This window comes from Lepidothrix coronata, unplaced genomic scaffold (genome assembly GCF_001604755.1).
Source record: "Lepidothrix coronata isolate B3197 unplaced genomic scaffold, Lepidothrix_coronata-1.0 Scaffold132, whole genome shotgun sequence".
Classification (NCBI taxonomy): Eukaryota; Metazoa; Chordata; class Aves; order Passeriformes; family Pipridae; genus Lepidothrix; species Lepidothrix coronata.
The window spans coordinates 317,414-329,426 of record NW_016690312.1 but is presented as its reverse complement, the minus strand read 5'-3'; the positions used below and the strand labels follow the sequence as shown (position 1 = coordinate 329,426).

Sequence of the window (12,013 nt, the reverse complement as noted above, 5' to 3'; positions counted from 1 at the left end):
GACAGGAAATGTAGAGCACATGGACCCTAAGAATGGCGATTTAGACCAACTTTGAACATTGCACTTAGAACAATTAAAAAAAATTGATTGCTGGCTTATCTCATTAGTGTCTCATCAATAAAATATTAGCCTAAGATTATTCCCCTTTTCTCTATCTAGAAGTAGCACTATCTAGCTCTTAAAAGCATTGCTTTTTTGTAGCTTAGATTATGATTCCAATACTTTACAAAATGAATAAAAAATTGTCTCCTCTTCCATCTGCACTAACACTTCACATTTCAAAGCCTTTGTGCAAGCTATGCTGCATGCTGACAGTGTACACAGAATTTCCATGCAGCAAGATACCTCAATACCACTGGAGGAAGTCTCACCTCATCTGACCCCTCTGTGAGACAGAAATGTCAAAAGAAAGGAACAGCTAACAGATTCTCCACGTTTTAAAGGAAACTAGACTACTGTAAACTGGCTGGTATGAAAAGATCTCTATTCTAAAACAGGCTTGCCCTTCTGCAGCTGGACAGTTTGCAAAGCCAGCTGGAACTCTCTCCAGTGAGCTTCAGGCTTGGAAAATCTGGAGCTCAGCCAGTTTCCTCCATCAGTGCTGGCCACCCCCAGGCAAGGCAGCTGCAATCCTCCTCTTCCGGACAAGATGGGCAGGAGCTCTGGGCTCTGCTCTGATTTCGGGGAGCACTCGGGGCTGGGAGCACTGGGAGCACTGGCACTACAAAGAATCACTACCTAGGAACCATCCTTACTGTGATATGGAGCTGCTGCTGGGTTCTCTGCTCAGCACCTGAGTTGGTTGTTGTGCTATCTAAGATTTTTTGATGCAGTAACTCTCACTCTTTAATGCTGCTTTTGTCTGTACAGAACTACTGTGAGGGTCATTAAGTGCCTGGTTAATGTAATGTTTGGTTCTATTAATTAATGACTGATTAATTTAAAGCAAATATGAAAAGACAGTTTTACACTAAAGCAAATAACTTACAGTTTTTAATGTCCTATCTCTAAGTATTTTCCAGAAAAGGAACAGTAAGCATAGTTTTGCTCTGCGTGGTTTGTGACCTTTAGAAAATGTAGCAGTCATTTCATGTACCCAGTAAATGAAAATTCAGCCCTAGACCTGTGACCTCCTTACAGACACAAAAGCAGCCTGTTTTGCCCCTCAGATCAATCTCAACAATGTGTTACTTGAGCACTTTTGAGCTCCCTCCTGTGACACAGGTATGTTGAATAAGCTGACACTGTTCATCTCTACTCAGGTTAACACGACTGCTTGCTTTGAGCACCCACTGACACGAGACAGACGGTGTCTCTCCCAGAAACACAGCTTTCTTCCATTCACAAAATATTCCACAAGAACTACAATCCTAAGAGTAAGCATTCCTGTGGCCTCACACGTGTTTGTTGTACACCAACAAACCTTCTCAAAAGGTGGGTGCGACTGCCAGATGGGCACAGGAGTGTTTAGGTGGGTTGCACAACACTGGAAAAAGCCATGTTACCTTAGTCTTAAGATTGTGGCATAAAGCCAGATTTACTGGCCATGGCTTTTTATACTTGCAAGCAATCTGTCAGCTGCTGTCAGAAATTTGCTTTCCCTGGACAGGGAGTAATTCTTACACCTACTGTAATTACCACCAGTTCCTCTCCCTCTACTTTGAAGCACCAAAGCTCTTGTCCAGTCAGTCTTATGAAATATGGCCAAATCAAAAAGATGCCACGAAAAGTGTGAGGAACACTTTTCTAATCAACCCAACAATCCAGAAGGGCTGGGGAGAACTCATATGAAAACAAGAAAGAATGCAAGTGGTTGAACAGAGAGCACTGAGGCAGGGTGAGAAATACCCACCTCTCGTGTGCGTTGCAACAGGCAGAGTCAGAAATCTCAGCATCCATGAAAACTGTGCTCACTAAAGGACTATAAAACTACATCAATTTCATTTTAAAGTTAGTAATTTAACCACTAGAAAGTATTTGTAAGGTTCAAGATATGGCTCAGATGGCTCAGACATTCTCAGACTGTGCACTGCTACTTTTAAATTAAAGCAAAAGAACCATTCTCTCTCCCCACACCCTACAAATTATTTATATCCTTTACAGAGCATATAGACTCAAGGATAGATCACTGGAAGGTTTTACATAATCACATATGCATTTCTCAACCTTGATAACATAAATTTTTACCAACTCGGTACACCTTCTGGAACCTGCCAATTTGGTTTCAAAACCTCAGTCAAGTCCTTTACTCATACAAACACAGAAACCACAGACAAAGAAACTCTCACATCTTTGCTTGAAGGATGATAACACCTGTGTAAACTCAAGGCCTTGTAAAGATCCTTAACATATTTTAATTAAAGCTGTAAACACACACACAAGCTCCTATATGAATTCAGTTGCCTTACTGACAGTGTCTTTGAAATTAATTAATCTAAATACATAATACTCCACTATGCACAACAAAGATACATTTCAGTCAGTAACAAAGAATGGCATTATTTCTAAACAGAACATCCTGGTACAGCTATTCTTCTACAAGATTTTATAACAATGTGAAGAAGAGTTTAAAATGAGAGAGTTAATTTTAATGCAGACTAATCTAGGCAAAGCAGCATATCTAATGACATACAAGAGGATAATGTTTAGTAAGTCTTGAGAAGCTTTCTGTTCTACATTTGTAATTCCCTCAAATTCCACTGTGCTCATACAAGGATCACTGGATTGCAGACAAAAAGGCCAAGAGTGCACTTCCTTACATTTAAACTGTTAATAATGTTAACTAATGGTTGAGCATACATGTGAAATGACACAAAATGAGGTGCTATTATGTATGACAGAATATGGTACAAACAGAAAAGTATTTTCCCAAACAAGCTGCAATAAAAATAACAATGAAAACTGCTATACAGTTCACTAAGAAATTCTCTTTTATACTACAGTACCTACCAGTTGAGAACTCTGATTTGACTGTACCACCTTAACCTGAGGAGGCTGCACTGTATTTGATACAGAGACTGTGCAAATGTTGTTTGGTTGCCTTATTCCTATTGTCTGTGTGGTGACAACAGAGGAAATGCTTCCCGAGGCAGACTGAGGTATCACTTGTGAGAGCTTGCTTTGTTGAAGTGGCTGCTGAGACGGCTGTCCTTGCAAAACCAAATGCTGACTATTCAGTAAAGATTGTCTCAAGGCAGGTAGACTTTTCTAGAAACAGAAGAAAGTTTATGAAACAGCAAACTTAGCAGGTTGGCAAAAAATATTTTGAAATTTTGCTATAAACACAATTAAAAGAACGTAACTTTTTTCCCAATTATTACTATCGGTCTATTCATCAAACAGAAATAAGATTGAACATATTTTGTAGGAGAGAAAGTTCAGTTTACATTTTTAATAAGCTCGTAATTTGCATTTTGCAACCCTGTAGACTGTCATGTGCCCTAAATTCCACTGCAGCAGTAAAATATAACATTCTCCTTCTCCAGACTGTCTAGAACTTGTAGCTTAGGCATTTGGAAGGGCAAAATTGGAACCAGAAAAGGTTGAACTGTAGGAAGAACCCTGTTCCCACTGCATGTTAGAAGAAGCAAGCTGCACTTTACTTCTCCTGACATGCCTCCAGTACCTAGAACGAGATGACTTAACTGTTGATGCCCTGCAGCAATAGCTTTTCCTGCAGCAATAGCTTTTGACTGTATTATTGCAGATCTAGGGTACTCTGACTGGATTAGAAAAATGTACTATTGTATCCTTCATGTTCAAACCACTTCAACGAAAAAATACAGTTCTAAAAGGCTGTACTGTACCTTCATGAACAGACTTTTTACTTTTTAAGTGGCAGTAGTGTTCTTTTGAAGTGCTCCCCCAGGCAGCTGTAGAATGCAAGTGTTCAGCCCAAGCTACAGTTCTTTCTAAAGTTATAATATTTACTTAAAAACTTAATGCCTGTTGCCAAGAAAGGACGTCAAAGAAAGGAAACAAGTTAAAACTTATCGTGATGCCAGAAGTGACTGCAGTGACTGCAGGAAAAGGCACAAATAAGGGTTAATGATAACTTGAAAACACAGAAGCGGAGGGAGAAAGTTCTGAAGAAAAGTTGCAGGAGAAAAGAGGAAATCTGCCCTAAACAGAGGAGTTTTGAACTAGACAAAAAATGCTTTAAAAATTGTATTTGTGGTTTTGTTGGGACATAATTAAACATGTTTTTTATGTTTGAATATAATCTTGCAGTTATTGTAGCTAATGTATAGAACCAATTAAAAGTTAAATTTATCCCCTTGTATACTAACTTAGGACCCAACAATGAATCCACTTGGTATCACATCAGAAAGTATACTACTGATTAGCTCCAGATTACAAGCAGGATCATCTAATCAATTATTTCAACACCACTATCCATTTTAGTTTTTCATAATCATTGTTACATGTGGATTGCAAGTGAACAATGATCCAAACATAGATAACAAAAACAATATGGAAAAGCTTATTAAATTACTTGAAGCATTTTATAGAAATAACTTGTGACTCCTCCAAATGTGAATGCTGTACTTCTTCCCAAAAATTAACCTACTATCACAGAAAAGTGTACTTTTTTATAAAAGTAAAGGACCACTACAGAATAGCCAATGGGTGATCTCCAAACTAGAGAGTAACTGCTTTTTTATATAAATCTAATTACTGCAACGTTGTAGGTCAGAGCTGCTCGAGTCATGAACTCCAGATCAGCTCTGGATGACAAACACATTGTTCTTAAACCTAAGCCAAGGCCCCAGACACGAGGTCTTCCCTCCTGTAGGAAATCCCTGGTTCTCACTGTTCTCCCAGCCTGCCAGGGAGCAGCACCTGGCTGCAACAACTGAGAGGGAGCCTGCAAGGGACTGCCAGCCAAGAGCATTCTGGCAGAAGTGGGCAGCACGAAGTAAAAAGGGAGTAGTCCTGCTCTAGGCAGGACTAGCTAACACCACTTAAAAAGGATATTCTAAGACTCATTGTATAGAAATTTGCATTGAAATAGATTTCTCCAAACAATATCCACATTACCTTAAGGAAAGGGACAAGGTATGGCTGAGGAGATGATTTGAGTTCCGTTTGAAGGCGGCCTGTAAATTCTTCTGGATCAATCTTTGCATCCTTCGGGGGAAGGAAAAAAAAAGCATCAACAACTCAGTTCAGTTGGTTGGTTGTTTCTTTCCCAGCTAATATATACACATATATCTCTAGCTAAATAGGCTGCCACATCAAGCAGAACTTTTGGAGCTGAAGTCCCTCAACTCCTCTCTAAGATCCTTCTGTCAAGAGTCAATTCATACATGTAACATCCCACTCAACATTCAGGGAGTTCCCCTGGGATGCACAACTTCAGACACAAGAAGACCCCAAATACACCCAAGCCTCTTTTGGGATTCCATTCTTTTGCTAACATTGACAGAGTGATTTCTTTTTTAAAATTAAAAGAAAACAAAAACAACAGGTTATTGAAGTAACCTTACAAACTATTGTAACATTTGTCAGCCCTTGTAATAAGAAAATATTAAATACTTAATTCCAAAACCAATTCTGATGGTACAATTTAACTTAGTAGAATGTGTATATATAAAACTATACATGTAAAGCATAGGCACATACAAAAAGTACACATATAAGTAAATACAAAATTGTCAGCTGTATGAATTTGTGTATATACTCACAAAATATACACTTATAAATATATCAAATACATAACCAGTAGTTTATTTTGTAGTTAATACAGGAGAACTCTATAACTCAGATGCATTTTATAATATTTCTAGAGTATCACTAGTTACAACCTCAGGTTGTAATAAAACCATTCATTAGCTTTCCTGGACTGATACAGAACAAGAGAAAAAACAAAAAAGCAAACAAGCTTCAATAAGTGTATTCATTACATATGTGTGTTGCTATTTTGCTTAAAATACAGAAAGTAGCTACCTTTAGTTACTTAATCGTTCCAAGTTTGCAAAAGATAACATGAGTTTTTACTGTAACCACTGAACATGATTGTTGAATGGCTCACATTTGAAAACAGTCTTAGGCTTGTCTAAAATATACAGGTTTCTCTGGCAATGAATTCAAAGAAATATATACCACCTGCTTTTAAATCCAACCTCTTCACTGACTATATTTCATTTCTTTTTAAGCAGCTTGACCATTTTTCCAGTTCCCCAGTAACATCTGTCTGGAACTCATTTATACAATTCATTGAAACCTCTGCTTTACTGGAGACTGCAGTAAGTCCAGACCCAGCAGCTCAGCAAAATACTTCTCCTTCAGTCCTAGAAACTCTAACCCACATTGTGAAGGCCCATACCTTAAGACAATTAACAGCTTCTCACTGTTTCAGAAAAGACCATGGTTTGGAGGAAAAGAAACTTAATGAATCCTCAAGGAAAAATCTTTTTACTCTGGTTTTCTAAAGAAATGACCAAAATATTACCCACCAAGAGTGTTTTTGACAAACACATACTAATTACTTTGCTGCAGTTCTCCTTTCAGAAATTAAGAGAAAGTCTGCCTTGAACAGATTCTTGAAGACATGTAACCTACAGAATACTCACATTTTGATGTAGTTCAACTCCTTTCACTTTCATTACAGCCCAAAGAATTAAGATCATAGCAATAGTTTTCAGCCTATGTAAATAACAAGCTTAACAGATAACTGACAAAAGAAAAGATAACTAAATATTTACCAACAAATCTTGAACCAGAGCTTTCACATTGCGGGACGTTTCTGGAGATGGTGAATTATGAGAAGCAAGTTTTATAAGGGTAGCTAAAAAGTTTTTGCATTTTTTCACATTCTCTTGCATTTCCTGCAAAAGCCAAAGAAAACAAATATCAGATCCATGCTACTTTTGCATCAGGATCAATGCATGCTCTGACCACCACAAACAAGGAAAATGATGACACTTTTTAAAATTCAGACATGACATATGTGAAATAAATCTGCAGCAGTTTTGCTATGGCTGCAAGTTACCTGATATTTTCTTCACTTTTTCACATAACTGAACATCACAGCTCGCAAATAAAAACAACAAAAAGAAATAAAAGAAATATATTTTATATTTTACAGGCTGCTTTGATAAAAATAACCTTAAATATGAGAAGTAACACAACAATTTGTTGGAGATGCATTCCCCTTTGAGATGCCCACTACACAATGTACAAACATTCCCCAAGCTATCCTAATTTGTTCAATTATTTATTCAGTATATTTTTGTACAAAGCAGCTGCAGCAGTAAAATCAAATCAGAAATCAGTCTTCAAATATCATCATATCTAAGCTTTTCTCATCAGCAGGAAAACAAGCCATTATTTTTGTACGGTGTAATTGCTCCAAAAAACAGAAACATCACACTTTGACACACCACAGTTCTGAGGCCCAGCAACAGGATAATAATGAAGTCCACAGACTAAAAGGCCTGGTTGTTGAGTCTACAGAAACAGTTCTTTCCCTACTGACACATCCATGGCAGGATGGGGAAAGCCCACCACAAGTGTTCTTCCTCCCTCTCAGAATTTGCCTCCTGTTTAGCTGAAGTGAGGGGAAGGGTTTTCTTGCTTGTCAAGCATTTGTTCCATCACAGGATGCATGCCTGCAGGAAGAAAAAGCTCCTCCTGCTTCTGAACAGACCCCAGAAGTTCCCAAAGCACTAAGAAAACCATGTGTGCAGTATTTTACCACTTGCCTGCGACACAACTGTAGTTCCAGGCACAGGAGAGCTGGGGATGACCAGGGGCTGTGCTGGCACTGGAGCTGCCGTGTGAGGCGGCAGCGGCAGCCGAGGCTGACCCTGGCTTTGTGCTGAACCTTGACTCTGCCCACCAGTGATCACTGCAGGTTGTTGAGAAGCTGAAGTTCCAGTTGCTACTGTTGTCTTGAACAAATTTTGAGCACTTGTCGTAGCTACTGATACCTATTGACATTTCAGATTGGAAAAACAGGTAAGTATCTTCTTTTAATTGTTTTACTCAGCCTTAAAGTTCCTGAAAGGAAAAACTCGTTTCCTTTCAAACACAGCCTTACTGACAAAATAAAACCACTGATTTCATCTATTTATTATAATCCTAATTTTGACACCCTTTCCTGACCAGTGCAAGTCCTCATTTAAAGTCCCCTTTATTACAAAAATAAATGTACCACTATAAAATTAGTTGTCAGCACCCAAACCTTTAAGATTACTACGATGGTGTAACTTCTGTAACTCAATTTTCTGTAGATTTGGCCCTTAATATGAACAAGTCTGTTCCCAGTGATCTGTGGCCATGCCATCAGGTTTACAACTATCCATCCCACAGTTACAGTGACAGCTCAGATCCCGAGGACACAAACGCACTAAGGCAGCTCCCCAGGCCAGGCTGAGCCAGCACTTTTGCACCAGTGCACAGCCCTGGTGAACAAAGCTGGCCTGGGCCAGCTGGGCACATGCAGACTCCACCTCAGTGCAGCATGTCCACCACTGAAATAGGATCTACAACTCCACCTCACTGGAGTTTTTTCTTTGAAAGAACTCAATCTATACCACCCTCAAACTTGTTATCATCTAGGAAATGGTAGAAAATAAGGTCTAGGCTATCCCTCAGGACCTGCATAATAAAGTCTGACTGTACATTCATTATTAATTTCTGGGATTACACTGGCAATAAAAGGAAAGATATGAACATTAAAATTCACTTTCCAAAAACCCATGTAAATCATAGAATCATGGAATGGTTTGGGCTGGAAGGGAACTTAAAGCTCACCTTGTTCCACCCCCCTGGAAATTTTTAAATGACTGTCAGAAAAATGCTACACAAATGAGTTTCTATTATTGTCCATCAGTGTTAAGCACTTCATTTCTTCTCTTAAAATGAAATTCCAGAGAACAGTGTTGTAAAATCATGGAATGGGTGGGAAAGAAACTTAAAGCTCATCTCATTTCACCCCCTGCCATGGGCAGGGACACCTTCCACCAGCCCAGGTTGCTCCAAGCCCCGTCCAACGTGGCCTTGGACACTTCCAGGGATGGGGCAGCCACAGCTTTTCTGGGCAACCTGTGCCAGGGCCTCCCCACCCTCCCAGGGAAGGATTTCATCGGTAGATCAAACATAAATTCCCGCTCCTTCAGTCCAAACTCGTTAGTCCTTGTCCTCCCACTGTTTGTACCCCCGAAAGGTTCCTGGCTGTATCCCACCCAGCCCTGCCCCTTTTCCTGCCCCGTTTGCAGCGGTGTGCCCCCTCTCACCGTGGTGTGTGCCAGCACAGCCCCCCCTGGCAGCGTGGCGGCGGCGCTGGCGGGCGCAGCCGGCGGTGGCACCACCTTGGCCTGCACGGGCAGCCCCAGGCGCACGGCGGGCGCAGCCACGGACGTCGGCTGCTGAGAGAGGAGAAACAGTCCTTTATTTTATTCCCTCTCCTCGGCAGCTTGGTCTCCAAGGCTCTTTAATAAGAGTGATTATAAGAATAATCATTATTAGCGCTGAAAAGAACACAAAAATCCCAACCCAGTAATGTGTTCTTAAATATATGTTCACAAATAATGGAGAAATGAGCTCTTACATTCAATAAGTTTTTAGTATTTCTCCTAAAAGCTATTGCTCACACAGCTATAAGGAAAAGATTAGAAAAAACAGATGTGACCTGCAAAAAACTGATGCATTAGTTCAGTTGTCATATTTACAAGTCAGTATTCATCAATATTTGAGTTCATCACTGCCAGTACCACGTATTGGTCCCCATGGTATTTACTGGCCTGTTCCACTGCTTTTTCTTGAAGAAAATTAATATGGAGAGAAAATTCAGAGAGCAGAAAAACATCTTGAAAATAATTTCACATTGTGAAAGTAACTTGCACAGAAATGAAGTCTAAGCATTTGGAGAACCTTTGTCAGAGAACAAACGCTCTGTAACCAGACAGTGACTGGAATGTGAAGTGCAGACAAAGGAAAATTACTGACTTACAGCCTTTCACTCAGTACCACACTCTACAACTCAGGAAATTATCTCATGCAGCAAACATATTAATTATTTTTAAATTTCTTTTAATCACATAAAAGGAGATTTAGAAATAAAAAATGACTCAAGAAAAGTTATTTTATTCTACAGGAATGTAAATACCATTATGAAAGAAATACATCACACAATATGGCAACAATGACAAAGAATCACTCATTATTAAAAAGGGAGACCACACTGGTGTCTTATAACTTGCATTTATTAAGATTTGCATTCAAACACACACTTAGAAAAGACAAATTTTCTAAGTGGATGGAGTGATAAATCATGGACAATATTGTTTCTCACAAGATAGAACTAATTTTCCTTGATTTACATTTTAATTTGCATGTCTCTATAATTAATATTTTTATAAAGAATTGCTTATTTTAGATTCTTACACTGCCTACTAAACCTACATAAAATACTTCTTCACAGAACATCCAGTATACTCTAAGAGATCTCCAAAAGCAGCAGAGGCCCAGGCAGGCATTCAAAGCCCCAAGCATTCCTTACAAATCAGTCCAGTAACATCCTCTACTGGATATCAATCTTCTGTACTTGGGGAAAAAAAGGAGGAAAAAACCCAAACCAAATAAATCTACCTGACATCTGAACAAAACCTTTTTTTTTGTTGTATGTAAAGCTTTCAAGATTTTTAAAATCTTGGCTAGGGATGCCTTCCACACTGAGACAGCCTAGAGGCAATAAACAGCATCACCCCGAAGGGAAAGAATTGTCTGGTTTTTTGGAAGATGGATCACATAAGCTTTTCCTGTTTTAAATACCCCCACCTCTTCTCTCCATTGTAAAAATGACCACTTGTTTTAATTTCAAAATACTGGTAGGATGAAACTATATTTACCTGATAAATATGAATATTGTGTACCTTGTTCATTTGCTTATAACCAGTGTTTCCAACCTAAAAATACAGCAGACCTGTGGTATTTGCCCCCTTTCATATCAGTATGTTCTTCCAGAGGTGAGGATTTACAAAACTAGCAGATAACCAGGAACACTTCTGGCAGCTGCTCAGTTCCAGGCAAGATGTGCAGTCAGAAATCCACAACCACATCGTGAGACTGCAAGCTAGAGAATTTTTTCTCAGCTAATAAATGCCCACAATTCATCAGAGGAACATACTTGAAAACTGCACTGCACATAATTAAAATATAAAATTTCACTATCATAATATTATCAAACTAAGTATGTGTTCCACTGTGCCAGACCACAGCAAACTGTGCAACTTGAAGACTAAATTCACCCCCAGTTTTAAAAATCAATAGTGACAAAAGCCTTTTGGCAGTAAAATCTATTAATGTGTTGGATATGAAGAAAAAGCCTCACTACCAGAGAACTGCAAACAAAGTAATGCAATAGTTTACTAACGTGGTTCCAAAACTCATGAGTGTTAAAAAGGTAAGTATGAAATGAGGGGATGAGAAACAGAACAAGGAACCAGCCTGGAGAAATTCTTAAGTATCATGGAAATGATCTTCAAATGACAGCTACAAGTTGCCAGAAGACACTCTAAGGACTCCCAACACAAATGCTTCAAGAAAAACAGGTAAAAAATATTTAGAAACAAAAAGCTGTGTTTTCTACGAAAGGAAAGCTGTAAACAGATCTCATGAGGAATCCATCAAAAAGAAAACAAAAATTATCAGCATTACATTAAAAAAAAAATCATAACCCAATGTGTCAAGCTCCCACTGGAACAACATAAAAGAATTTATGAAGTTCCTTAAAGAAAAACTGCTGAGGTTTGGTAGGATGCTATTAAATTCCAAAATTACCAAGAGGGTTAGAAAGAAACACATTTTCAAACGTACCTATTATTTTTTTATTAGACATCAGATATTTTTACATTTCCTAAATACACAAATGTAATGTTAGAGAGGTTTTTGCCCTGTGCTCAGACATCAACGGGCAGGAGAGCAGAACATGAATGAACACAGTAGATAGATAGATAGATAGATAGATGATAGATAGATGATAGATAGATGATAGATAGATGATAGA

General features: G+C 38.7%; 1 protein-coding gene across 1 annotated transcript in view; it reads right to left on the bottom strand.

The window, feature by feature from the left end:
• The window catches only part of LOC108503175 (transcription initiation factor TFIID subunit 4-like), a gene marked incomplete at its 5' end in the record, with an annotated part of 146,327 nt that overhangs the window by 116,943 nt on the left and 17,371 nt on the right, over window positions 1-12,013 (bottom strand). Inside the window, 5 exons of the mRNA XM_017826922.1 lie at window positions 2,950-3,207; window positions 5,041-5,130; window positions 6,708-6,830; window positions 7,707-7,934; window positions 9,243-9,374. Of these exons, the coding sequence (XP_017682411.1) occupies window positions 2,950-3,207; window positions 5,041-5,130; window positions 6,708-6,830; window positions 7,707-7,934; window positions 9,243-9,374 (831 nt within the window). The remainder of the gene's footprint in view (window positions 1-2,949; window positions 3,208-5,040; window positions 5,131-6,707; window positions 6,831-7,706; window positions 7,935-9,242; window positions 9,375-12,013) is intronic.